At 38.4% G+C, this 14,379-nt stretch overlaps 1 protein-coding gene across 12 annotated transcripts in view; it reads left to right on the top strand.

The window, feature by feature from the left end:
- Positions 1–14,379, top strand: part of LOC126106316 (YLP motif-containing protein 1-like) — a 432,507-nt gene that overhangs the window by 188,131 nt on the left and 229,997 nt on the right. For all 12 annotated transcript variants that reach the window (XR_007523332.1, XR_007523330.1, XR_007523331.1 and 9 more), the window contains one exon: positions 701–1,029. Coding sequence is in view for 9 of the 12 variants with exons in the window: in XM_049912551.1 (XP_049768508.1) it covers positions 701–1,029 (329 nt within the window). In the remaining 3 variants the exon portion in view is untranslated. The remainder of the gene's footprint in view (positions 1–700; positions 1,030–14,379) is intronic.

Genomic DNA, 14,379 nt, shown 5'->3' with positions numbered 1-14,379 from the left:
ATGTGTTTGTCTCTTTCAGAGAATTTAATATCTAGAGCAGACAATAGAAGAGTTACTTGAGTGCACCTACTTATGGGAGGTTTCTAATTCAGTAATGGGTAGCAAAGTGGATCTAGGAGTTTGGAACACTCATTCTAATTAATTTTAGATCAGTAAAAAGTTTTGGCATTCTGAAACATAATTGTCTTATCGACATTAATGCCGCTAGGGTTTGTATCTATCGGGCACAGGTGCATGAAGGAGCTCTCCGTGACAGGTGCATGTAAGAACACCTTGTTTGAAATGATGGAATGTCACTGAAAAAAAGGGGAAAAAGGAAAAAAGAGCAAATCAGGATGCCATGTCAGAATTTTCTTCTAATTCTCCCCAAATATGTATCTACTGTGCTAAAGCACTCTGTAACTATTGACCTAGAATATTCTTTGGATGTGACTCCTGTCAAAGTCAAGAAGAAAACAATTGCTGATATAGTATTTCCAGAAATCTTTTAATGACGTCATGAAATTCTTGTGTCACTGTGAGATGTGGATCATAAACTGAAATGTATAATGCTGTACTGTTCTGGATTAGGTGATCTGAGGAAGTTCACTGATAATTGCAATAACTGAACACATTTATCAGCATAAAGTGTCAGTGTCAAGTTGCTTCTAGACTTTTTATTGAAATGTATACATATACAGTGCAATATTTTGGCTCTCAGGTTCAATTCTCCCTCTCCGTGGGGTGCAGATGGGACTGAATACAGCGAGTGGTCAGATGGTCCCGACAGGTACGCTTCCGCTCCTCGAGGCCCCCCTGGACGTGGAGGTGGGTGGGCACCTGATGCCACCCAACCCCCTGGACGTGCAGGTGGGTGGACACCTGATGCCCCACACCCCGCTGGACGTGCGGGCGGGTGGGCTCCTGACACTCCCCATCCCCCAGGACGTGGAGGGGGTTGGGCATCTGAGGTCCCTGCCATTGACCACCTGGAGCCGGCCACAGTCGTCGACTACGGCCACCGTCCTGCGACCGGGCCCCCAAGCAAAGGTAAGAGATGTCTTCTGAATATCTTAATTGGTGACAGAAAGTACTTCATAGATTGTTCTTGTCTTGTGGATGACCACTACTGATAGAAATTATGAAAACTTGAGCGATCACCATGTAAAGAAGTAACAATTGTTAAAACTATAGGAACTTAGCACTATCGCTATATTTGAGGGAATTTTTGGACTATTGCCAGAGAGACAGAAAAAGACTGTATCCGTTGTTAAACGTGATGATTTCATCTCATGAAGGGCAAAATAGTGGCTGTACTTGTATGCACGTATGTGCATGCACATTTTCGTTTATGGTATTTGCTTGAAAATTACAAATGATCAAAATTGCACTTACAACAAACAATTTTGACAGCCATATGTTCTAACTATTGTGTTTAACAATTACAATCTCAGTATGTAGTATCCAAGACACAAAAGGGAAAGGCAAGGGGCAGAAGGAATATGACCAGTATGTATTCATTTAAAGTGGAGTTGAGAAGGAGACAAGAGCTAAAGGAGGAGTAGGGCTGCTTATCTACAAGAAATACAAAGATCTTGTTACATCTTAGATTGTCGGGTGTTCTGCCGGATATCAGCATCGTACTTGCAAGTGCGACGCTGATATCTGGCAGAACACCCGACAACGCAAGATGTCATTAGATCGCCGGGAAAGCCTGAAGAATTACATAAAGATCTTGGCTGAATTAATGGTTTACTAAAACTGAAACTGGCTCACCACGAGTAAATCTAGAACAGAGAGAGAAGCTTTCTGTGGGCAGTTACAAGAAGTTTTAAGCCTGATATCTTCAAATGAATTGTGAGATAATGATCATCTAATTCTCAAGCAGTGAACTGAGAATAAATAATACATTCTGTGACTACAAACAGCAGTATAAATACACTTTTCAGAACACAAGACACCATAAATATACAGTAGATATACAGTAGATTAGAACTTCAAACTCTGCTAACATAGGAAGTGATAACAGCCTACTCATGGCAAAAAACAGACTGCATGTAGGAAGGAACAAGATTGTTAAAGAACCAATCTTTAAAGAAGAAAAATTTAATATAGCCACTGTATAATTAATCTACAAAAATTGTATATCAGAAACAATTAGTAGAGAAATAAAAGAGAAACCCATTAGTGCAGAGGTTAACGGAGATCAGGATTGGAAGAAAGTCAAAGTAATGAAGCAGCAGCTCAAGGAACATCAGATATACGATCCCCAAAGCAAGAGAGGGAAACATTTTGGTTCTGTGAAGAGGAAAAAAATTGAAATATAAAGCACTAAAAAGACAAGATTCCTATGAAGATTACAGGTGAACTCGTAATGAGACAAAATCGCAATTGAATAGTCTTAATCAGGAAAACTGGGAAATCTTTTCTAGTAATTTAGATTATAACTTTCACTGGCTGCAGAAACAAGTTTGGAGAATTTTACAACATTAGAGGAAATAATTAAGTGAAATTTTGAAAATGAATGACACAAATGAGGGACCATGGGTTAACAGAGTTGTATAAAGGTAAAAAATTACCAGAAAACGGAGAGAGATCAGTATACAAGTAAACGATGATGTTACTGTTTTGCATGCAGAGGTAGAAGCAGCTCTTAAGTCTGTTAAAAGATAGGGAATCTTCAGGGGAAGATATGTTCTAATGAGGGAATCTTCAGGGGAAGATATGTTCTAATGAATTACTGAAATATGGAGCATCTCTCTTAACTGAACAATCCGCCAAATTAGTTAATGGTAATAAAATTCCAAATGAATCTAGAAGTAGTTCTAAAATTCTCATATACAAATAAGAGGTATAAATCTACTGAGTTCAGTCCTTAAACCCATTCTCAGACAGATTGTAGAGTAGTCCACTGAATACAACAAAGCAGCTTATCAAAGTTTGATTGGTTTACAGAAGGCTTTTGATAAGATTCAATTAACAGATGTAGTGAACCTACTCTATAATTGGGGGTTTCCTTCCAGCATAATAAAAACAATTGAAGGCATTTATTCCAACAACTACTCCCAGGTGAAAACTGGTTCCAGGTTAAGTAGCTGCATAGAAGTTAATAATGGCATTAGGCAAGCTGGCTCTTTGAGCCCACTACTTTTTAATATAGTCACGGACAAGTTATAAAGAAGGTATTAGCTGGTGATAGCTATAGAATGGGGGACAAAGAAATAGAAACCATTTGTTATGCTGATGATGCAGTTGTCTTAGCAGACAGTGAAAAAAACCTGCAGAAACTCTTACTTACATGTAACATGGCAGCCAAAAACCCAAATGTAGTCATATCCACTCGACAAATCAAATCTATGACCACATCTGTGGAACCAATTAGATGCTTACTGGAAGCGGTTGTAAAAATTATTTAATGGACATATCAAAAAGGAAGTTAGAGAACAAGTAGCAAAAACAAATGAAGTGGGGGGGGGGGGGGTAGGTTTTAAGTGATACTATTTGGAAAAACAAACATATAGGAAAAGATACAAAGGCAACAATATACAAAACAGTAATGACACCAGTTATGACATACATAGCTGAGATAAGACCTGAAACATCAAAACTTTTGGAAACCATGGAAATGAAAATTTCACAGAGGATTACCGGCAACACACACACACACACACACACACACACACACACACACACACAGAGATAGAGATAGGGCGGGGGGGGGGGGGGGGAGGGGAGCGCGTTAGAAAAAGGCTGTAAAGTGGACTCCATTAATGAGTGGTTAGGTTAGTGAAAGCAGGAATGGAAGGAACACACAAACAGGATGAAAGAAAGATTGCGAAAATTGTAAGAAATAAATCACCAGCTGGTAAAATAAATGTTTGCCATCCAAAGAAAGGATGGATTGGCAACCTCAGGGTAGACTGAGGAGTGCAGAAGGAAACAGTCCTCAGCCTAGGGAGGTAGGAAGAGGAAGAAGAATAATTACACAAGGGTCATGATCCTTTCCATTGTTAAATTGCCAAATATTTTCTAATGTTTTGAAAAAGGCTTGCTTGAATTTGGGTAAGGAACAGGAAAACTTAAGGCAGTAGCATTGAATAATGATTTTATGGAGAAGAAGAGAGATAAAGTAGAAAATGTGCAACTTTCTTTATTGTAGAAAAGGTTTATGATTGACTAGATTGGTAGACTGTACCAAAAGGAAAAACAGGGAAGAGAATTCCAGAGGGTAGAGAACCATTTCATCTTTATGTATGTGCAGAGGGCCTATGGTATGGTACCACAAAACAATCTGTGGACAAGTATAAACGATAGGGGTGTGTCAACTGTATACATAAAAACAGTTCTACACAGTCTGCGAGAGTGCAGTCAAAGTAGGAAATTTAGCGTCACCAGTGTATCCCCTTGCAAAAGGGCTATGCGAATGTTGTGCTATAGCACTGAAGCTATTTAAAATGTATGTGGTGGAAGTACTTAAAGTCTGGAAGAGCAAATGTGGAGGAATGGGAGTCCCTGTGCTTGATGAAACGTCGTGCACACTTCTCTTTGCTAGTGCCGAGCTCACTGTAGCAGGTGACTGGGATGATGCTGAGTATGTGCTTCGTTAAAAGACAAGTATGAAAGATGAGAACCTCACATTTAGCTTGATAGGAACCGAATCTCTGAAGTTTAATTTTTTCATCAGGTGAGAACCAACAGCTGTTAAGCCCTATAGACAATGCATTTTTAACCATCAGCTGTTACATTTATCCTATATGTTATCTACCCCTTCGATCATAAAATACAATATATACAAAAATGTCATAACTCAGCAAAAAGATGGGTCTAAAATTATGTATGTACATTTACAAGGTAAAACAGATTAGTTAAAAACATATTCCATTTTCGTTTTAAGTTGATACATATAGGTTGTCACAATGAAGCCAACCAGACTATCATAACCTGTACATGAAATAGACAATGTATCTTAGGAGAATGAAATGAACATAACACTCACAAAGTTCCACATTTGCAAAGTAACATCAAAGATAGTACACTTGTAATACACAACCAATGTAACAAGTAACTTTTACATCATTAGAAAAGCAAAGGACAGAATATCTTAACCAAACATCTGTGGTAGACTAGAAACATGGACAGTGACAGTGAGAGTTATAATGTACGCAATGACAAAATAAAATTGAATTCCACATAAAAGTGGAACCAAATGGTTAAAAATAACAAACACATAAACCATATTTGTGGTGGAACAATACTTACGTAATGGAAACAATAGTCCCATAATTGAAGTGAGAGGATCATATGTCAGGTACATATGACTGCAACCTTCATGCCATGATATGTAAGTGGATGCTGTAAGAGCAGCAGTGGTAGATCATACAGCTACCACAGAACAGATGAAAGGGCTTGTGAGCCCAGGTGTTTCAACACGAACTGTTGCGAAACCGTTATTAGCAGTGGGACTACAGGCACACAAACCTCTAGCCTGTCTTTATCTCACGCCACCGCACGGACGTGCTTGGCTCAACTGGTGCCATCAGAGAATCTCTTTGGAAGGTGGGATAGTGGTCTTCAGCAATGAAAGCAGATTCTGCCTGTTCGCAAGTGATGGTCATTTGTGCATACTGCATAGACCTGGTGAGCTCTTGTCTCGTAGAGCGCATATGTCTCTCACACTGACCCCACCCCGGGCCTTACGTCTGAGGTGCAGTAAGGTATAACTCTCGTTCACCTTTGATGTCTCTGGAGGGATGCTAAGTGGCACTCAGTACATGCTGAATGTTGTTAGACCCATTCTTTTGCTGTTCTTGCAGCAGGAAGATGATGTGTTGTTCCAACAGGATAAAACACACACACACACACACACTCTCTCTCTCTCTCTCTCTCTCTCTCTCTCTCTCTCTCTCTCTCTCTCTCTCTCTCTGCTCGTGAAACATGGTGTTATCTGCAAGACATGAAGCAATTTCCCCGGCCACCATGATCCTCAGACCTGTCTCCAATGGGCATGTGTAAGTTATGATTGGACGAGAATTGACTTGTGCAGCTTCACAACCAACAACTCTTTCAGAACTATGTGAACAGGTTTAGAAGGCATGGCAAAACGTATCCCACAACAGTATTCTCCATCTGTACAATCTAGTGTTTGCCAGAGTCTGTGGCTGCATTCCTGCCTGTGGAGACATACTAATATGGGTGTTTCAGTGTGGGGTCGATACTTGATATCTCAGAACTGCTTGTGCTGTTGATCTGTATATGTAATCATTTCATGTACTCCAGATGCACTGTTGCAGCAATAAATATTGAGTGAATTGGAAATCTCGAAAAGGGTGTATTAATTTTTTTTTCCAACAGTGTATTAAGAGAATTGGCCTTATGTTTCATTAGTGTATAAACATGATGACCACAACACACAAAAATGGGTTATATGTAACATTCGAAATATGTATCAGGGCCATGTATAGAGGACAGCATCCTGTAAACTTAAAAAATAGTGAACATTCTAAACCCAGCACTAAGCTACCCTAAAGATGAGAAAGGCATATAATAATGATATACACGGATTAATGTCTTTTTGATTATTGTAATTATAAGAGGACCAGAATACTCAGACATAAATATGAACAAACACAGACATTCTTTAACTGTGTAAAATCCCAGGTGTGAAATGAAATGAAGAAATAATCAACTTCAAATTGTTAAAACAATACAGCTAACAGGAAAGTTGTTCTCTCATAACCAGTAATTGAGAGAGAAGTTGTAGAAACCAACAAGTCTGTAACCTGTACTGGATCCATATCAAAAATAAAAGTGGTAAGAGACCATTTCCTTGTCCGATCTCTGTATGTATCTTGAATGGTTCAGATATTTCTCATGTAAATTTTATTTTGTATGTGGTATCTGTGTGTGTGTCTGTTTCATCAATGCCCAAATTTTTCTGCCTCTTCAATTTCCTTCTATTGTGTCAAAGAGTGTGTGCTTGTCTATTGATGCAACTACAGTGTTGTTCATCTGTGTGGTCTTCAGAAGTACTCGCAGGTTATCTCTGTAATTATTACGGTGTTGCCCTTTTTGTGAAGTGGATGAATGAAGATGCATTTCCATTGCTGTGGAATTTTTTCTCAAATCCATATTTCTAAGAGAATTTTATTTGTGATTTTTTCATCTTTGAGTTTCCAGATCTTGTCAATAATGCCATCTTCTACAGGGACTGTACTGTTGTTCTATAATCTTCTCTGCCTCTGTGGAAGCTGATAACCATTTATATTTTCTCTGTAGAAGTTTCTCATGTTATTTCTCTTTGAAAGTCTTCTTCGATTTCATTTAGTCTGCTTTTGTCATATGCCCTTCTAATATCTTGTGAGGATTGTTTCTGGACATGGGGGAAATTCTGCTATGTTTCTGTTGTGCTGTTACTGCTAAACTAATTCCATTTCTGGATTATTTGTTCAGTGTCCTGATCACTAGTTGCATTCCAAAATCTGTGTTTGTCTTTCCTGGGAGGTTGATTCCAATGCATTGCCTTCTGAATTGCCTTTATGAGGTGTATCCAAGTATCTGTGGTATTTTGATTAATTTCTTCAATAATTTTGTCTTTGCTTGCCTTCAAATATTCTGGCTGTTGTCTTTTAATTTTGTTCTGCATTATCTATCTGTTTTTTGGGATTGGCCTAATCCTTACTTGCAACAAGTAATGATTGAACTCAAAGAATTCTTTGCTTGTTCTCACATTCAGAATTTCTCCTGTATTTTTGTTTGGTATTGTTATCTGATCTATTTGGAATTCTACTCATATGTTTTTGGGCTTTTTCTCATGTTGTGAACTTTCGTCTCAGCTTTTGAAACTGTGTTGACATAATTTTTTAAGTTAAAATTTTGATGCATGACATGTTCCCCATTCTTGTTTGTGTGCTGCATATTGAGCTATAATTTGCTTGTATGTCTTCTCATTGCCTAGTTGTTCATTGAAGTCTTCTAATACAGTTTCAACATGTCTTCCTGGTATTTTGTTTGTTGTGTCTTCCATGTCTTCCCAAAAGTCTTAGACTGCTTGCAGTTTCCTTCTGGTGTGATTGTTTATTGGTGCATATGCATTGATGGTTGTGTATCTTTTATTTCTTGATTTGAAGGTTATTTTGGAAATTATGTCTGATATTGGAAAGAAATATAGGATGTTGCCTATGACTGATTTGTGTACGACAAAGCCTGTGCCAAACATTGTAGGTATTGTCTTTCTGACAGCAGGTTTTCCTTTTTCATTTCCTGTATTTTCTGAGTGTAAGTGTTGGCTCTTGTAATGTGAGGGTTTTGATATGAAATTTTTTCTGTATGTCCATAAGCTGTTTAAGTTTGCCTAGTTTGACCACCGTTTTGTGTTGAGTGTGCCAGTTTGATGTTCGTAAAGAGGTTATAAGAATCTCCAAATCTTCTCTCCTTTTCATCATATTTCTCATCCCCCAGAACCCAACGACCAGGAAAGCCTAGTTTATTTACTGGGGCCTGCAGTGTTATGTATCTTTCCTGTTGCTCCATCATGATTTTGTTCAGGTTGACAGTGGTTGTGGTGATCTCTGTTAGTGATCACAACTGTTAAAGAATTGATCGTTGAGGTCAACAAACATTTATAACAACTGCATCAGCTTGGTAAACAGATGCTGACCATTTGCAGCTTGATACCAGAATAGACACTAACAGGTTTAGGCCTGTGTTAATATGTGGACCACCCTGGGTATTTCATTTCACTAGTAGCACCTATATTTGGGAAGCTTCCACCTATCCACCACCTGGGGAGGTGCCTGATGGGGGATGTAACAATCATCCATTGGAATTACAGGTTTCTAATATTCGAGAATGAGTTTACCCTAAACCTTTTGAGGCATGCTTATGTTGTAGCATAGGTGCTCTTGTAGCTATTTTAATGCTGTCTACAGGCTTAATAGACTGTAAACGTCCTACATCAATTTGTTTGCCAGGACTTCATCTACATTACTGTGATATAATGTAAACTGTTGTTGTTTATACCCTTTGTGTGTGTGTGTGTGTGTGTGTGTGTGTGTGTGTGTGTGAGAGAGAGAGAGAGAGAGAGAGAGAGAGAGAGAGAGAGAGAGAGAACTTCATCAGTAGAAAATCGAAACCAAAGAAAGGCATTTGACGTGCCTAGTAATGCTGTGGAATACATTTGTTTCTTCAATGATACCTGGCCAACAACTGCAGCTGTTTTATCATTGAACATAACAGTTAATGGTCAGACATATCAAAACTGATCATAAAGAGCATTAATCAGATTACATAATTACTTGTCATAGACCAGAAATAACTACGAAACTTGTCAGTGTGGAGATGTTAAACACATGTACTACATTAAGTAAGCGAGCCCAGTTGACTGAAAGCTGAGAGACATAATTAGGTGTTACCTCATAACAATAATGACGACAATGATGATGATAAAATAGTAATGGAGTTTGGTAAAGTACCTTGAAGCAGGTAGGTAGCGATATTGGTGACACAATGTCAAAGAAATGAAATGGACATGAAAGTGGTATGCAAAATAGTTGGTACTGCTTGTTTGAACAAATATCAAGCAGGAAACATGGAAACTGGATTTGAACATAGTTGATAACGTAGTGTGAAACAGTATACTTCCACAACATAATTAGCGTGGTTTGACACTAGAATGGTGGAAGGGGTCAATATGATTTCCTGCCCTACTTCAATCTCATACTTAGTTTTCTTTACTTCATCCATGAAGTCGTATGACTTCTGCAAATTTCTTCTCTTCTCTACAATGATGTATTAGAATTTACAAAATATTTATTTTTTATGGTCATTTCATTAGACATCTAGCAGAAGGAGTCAGTTTTACTCCGCTGTGATTTTTCTTGTCTATACATTTAAACACTCCAACAATGAAGTGGTAATAATCAGCAAATGTGCAGTTATTTCTGCTCATTGTTTGTGCTCATTGTTGTATCTTGGCATATGCATGTTCCAGTCTGCTGAAGTTTACATCCTGCCGTTCAGGGCAGGGCCATTTTTTGCCCATGAAAGACGTTTTTGAATGTCTTGTCAGTATGGACTTCATGAAAAAGAAATGTTGTGTGTCTTACAGAATTATGATGTTGAGTTGGAAATTGACTTCACTGATGCAGATAACAATTTTGTACCAGAGACAGCTGGAGATGAAGATGGTATGAATGAGAAAAGATTAGTGGAGCTGGTTTCAGATACTCATCTACACCAATTCTCACCTCATCCATCACAGCAGGCCCAGTTGAATGCCTCTGCAAATGAGTAGAACATTGCCAGTTTTTCACCTTCTGGAGGCAGGTTCACTAGTAATGTTTTAAAGGAGAGTAGATGACTCTGTGATCAGAGCTTTCTGTCTTATTTTTGACTAAGCAGTTCTATGTATCATGAAGCCCTCGCGGTTAGCCGACCAGTCTAACGCACGGCATTCCGGAGCGGGAAAGAGTGCCTGGTCCCCGGCACGAATCCGCCCGGCGGACGTTTATCGAGGTCTGGTGAGCCGGCCAGTCTGTGGATGGTTTTTAGGTGGTTTTCCATCTGTCTCAGCGAATGCAGGCTGGTTCCCCCTTATTCTGCCTCAGCTACACTATGTCGGCGAGTGCTGTGCAAACAAGTTCTTCAGTTCGCGTACACCACCATTACTCTACCATGCAAACATAGGGGCTACACTCGTCTGGTGTGAGATGTTCCCTGGGGGGTCCACTGGTTGCCAAACCGCACAATAACCCTGGGTTCGGTATGGGGCGGTGGAGGGGTGAAGTGGACTGCAGCAGTCATCGTGGGGTTGTGGACCACTGCAGCTGCAGTGGGACGGATCCTCTCCGTCGTTTCTAGGTCCGCGGTTAACGTACAACATGTCTCATGAAGAAATACACAGAGTCAAATGCTTGAAAATACTAAAAAACAATTATTGCACCATGTCACTTGAGGAACCAGAATGAGAATATGCTCATGTTGGTACAAAAGGTATACGTTATGCCAAAGAACAGATTTCAAGAGGAGCTCAGTTTCTCCTTTTCGATGAAAAATCAATCAGAACTGAAAGCCTGCCAGCCAACAAATTTTCTCTCCTATCTGAAATGTGGGGGGAATTAAAGGAAAACTATTTGTTCTTGCTGTTCTGGAGAAAATATAACCATAGATCAGCAACTATTACCAAGTAAAACAAGACACAGGTTCATAAAATTCAAGCCCAGAAAACCCAAAAGATTCTTAAATTGTAGTTGCTAATGTAGCGACGAAGTATGTATGTTAAGAGGATTGTGGCATAATTGTGTAATATTTTGATGAAAATGAGTTAAGAACCATGTTATCTTATAGAAACCGCACTCTTTTGGATGGCATAGTGATATTTGTCTTTGTACGCACAATAGCATAGCATCATAGATGGTACCACAAGTTCTGCTGTGGAATGGCTTGTATGATGACAAGGTGCATTAAGTCTGACTTGCACCTAAATGCCATGAAACAAAATTAGATTTTCTTTTCAATCGGGAAGTTTTCCTTTCTTGTATTATTATTATTATTATTTTGTGGAAATGTTTGCTTTATTTTAATGGTTTTAAAACTGTATTTGTGCAAGTTCTGTATTGTAATAGAGTCTAAATTGTTTTCATGTATGTTTTGTATGATTACATTGTCTAGATTGTTTTAAGACAAGTTTTATATTATTTTATTGTTGTCTAAACCATTAGCTTCATTATTTGGCAGTTGTTACTGGTGTTTGTATGAGCTTATGTTTACGGTAATATGAATAATTCAGAAAAGTTTAGAGAAATCATGACTGAAGAGGGAGAACTCTCAGATTCTACTTTTAGAGTATCATCCATCTGAAAGTGAGTCTGATGAAGAACGTAAGCAACAACAGTCCTGAGGAAGAAAATGACAGAGAGAAGGTAGAAGAGAGGAGACGAAACTAAAAACGAACTGAGGTGAAGCGTACAGTACCAGAAAAGATAAAACAGTTACTGCTAAAATATTTTCCACTGTAGACTACAGTTTGATCCAAAAATAAATAAGGAATTTTTGATTGTTTTTGGAAAAGGGTCTGTTTTAACAAATTGATGTACTAGATGCGTTCACTACGTTTTAACCATAAAATCCAACGGACGTATGTCATATGTTCTTCCGATTTGTTTATTTGTGATTTGAATACATGTTTTATGTTTGTAAGCAGCGAGACTAAGTGTTTGGCTTGTTGTAAGTGCATTGTTAGTGGCTAGCACACGCCAGCCTGTCGTGAATGGTACCAGTGTTACGTGAACTGCGTATGCGCTCAGAATATTGTTGAAGGTTGTTTTGTTCTTTGTCGGCTGCTGTGTTGTGCTATTTTGTACATCCTTCCCGTGTGTAAAAAACAAATAAATAGTGAATATTGCTAACAGCCATTGCTTGTCAAACTTAGAGATTGAAGAACTCTTGAACAGTGGTTCAGAACTAGACGATCTTTTGGACAACATCAGCGATTTTTCAGAAGACAATGATGACTCACATGAGCTGCTGATAAAAAAGGTGTTAGTGAGTAAGAAGAAGCTAATGCACAAGTTTCTATTAGTCAGATTTGTCATTCAGTTCAACAGCATGCCCTTCATAATGCATGGTATCATTTTGATGCATTCCCTGAATTACCTCTGTTTGAAGAAACGAGTGGAAGTCGGGTTCCTGTTGATACGTTATCAGCAGAACTAGACTGTTTGTTGCAATGTTTTGATCACAGCATGTTTCTAAAAGTAAAGTCAGACACAAATATGTATGCTACAGATACTATTTCTGAACTTCACTGTTAGAACAGAAGCAAACCAAAATCTTAATGGAAGAAATGGAGAGCAGTGAGGATACATGAAGTATATCAATTTTTTGCAATCATTTTACGTATGTGTGTTGTAAAGAAACCTAGACATAGGGATTATTGGTCTGAAGACCCTGTGCTTGCTTCATCGTTTGCTTCCCACCTAATGGTACAAGACAGATTTTTTGTCGTGTTCAGAATGCTGCATGTGAACAATAATGTGCTATGGATACCTCAACAACAACCAGGCCATGACTCTCTGCATAAAATAAGACCTGTTTGGGGCTTTTTCACAGAATGATGCAGAAAAGTCTTTTATCCATCACGAAATCTGTCTGTGGATGAAGCAATATGCCATTTTTGAGGAAGAATTGGATTCCGTGTTTTAAGACAAGCCAGAGAAATGTGGAATAAAACTGTTTGTTGTAAATGATGCTCAAACAGGTTACATGTGCAATGCTGAAGTTTATACTAGAGGAAAAGGAAATGTTAACAAATCTGTCAAATCCCTGCTGCTGAGGCCATGTTCCTCTTACTTGGGAAAAGGACATATGATATACATGGACAGATTTTATACAGCTCCTGCAGCCCTTGAAGAACTATGGGAGAGAAATACATTGGGAGTTGGAACTGTGATGATGAACAGGATAGATTTGCCTAGAGAACTAAAAAATCAAAAACCAAAGAAAGAAGAAATGACATTTCGTCGCAAAGGACACCTTTTCTGCTTGAAATGAAAAGACAATGTGATGTGCACATGTTGTCAACACACCATAAGATGACTGCTTTGCAGGTCATGGTGTAGAATCCAGGAGTGGATATGTTGAGTTAGTAAAGCCAGATGTTGTGCTAGACTACAACTTGTCTAAAACAGGTGTTGACAGAGAAGACCAGCTGATGAGTTAACTATCCCTTTCAGCGAAAGACTAAAATGGTGGAAAAAGGTTTTCTTCCATATTTCTGTGAGGGCAGTTGTGAATGCCAACATTATTCAAAATATCAAAACAGTGTGCATTAGCTGATCTTATCTGTAAATTAGCAAAACAGTTGTTTTAAAAAGGAGGAGCCGAACTAAATAAAGACACACATTCCGCATCTGGAGTTGCAAGTGCAAACAGACTCATAGCACGTTATTTTCCTGAGAAACTGCCACCAATAGAAAAGAAAACAAACCCAGCTAGAAGATGTAAGATCTGTTGGGAACAAGGGAAAGCTGTAGAAAAGGTAGTGAGGAAAGAGACCAGATACTATTGTAGGCCATGTAACACAAGCCTTTGTGTTCCTGAGTGTTTTGAAAGACTTCATACCAGAGGGAAATTGTCTAATTTGTAAAACTGAGAAAAAAACCATTTTGCAACAAAATACTTTATTCATAAATGAAACATTTAATATTTCCTGCTGACGATGATTTTAAATCAATAACCTACCATTCCCTACGACTTACGAAAATTTTGTCCACTTCGGGGAAAAATAAAAATGCTGAAAAACAGTATCTTTAGAATAGTATCTACAAATCCCTGTATAATTTTTTTATGCTAAATGTGTACATATTCATAAAGAGGAAGGATGGAAGGTAAGTGGATTAGTAA

Source organism: Schistocerca cancellata, chromosome 10 (genome assembly GCF_023864275.1).
Source record: "Schistocerca cancellata isolate TAMUIC-IGC-003103 chromosome 10, iqSchCanc2.1, whole genome shotgun sequence".
Lineage (NCBI taxonomy): Eukaryota > Metazoa > Arthropoda > Insecta > Orthoptera > Acrididae > Schistocerca > Schistocerca cancellata.
The sequence above is the reverse complement of the archived record's forward strand: the minus strand, read 5'-3'. Positions and strand labels throughout refer to the sequence as shown.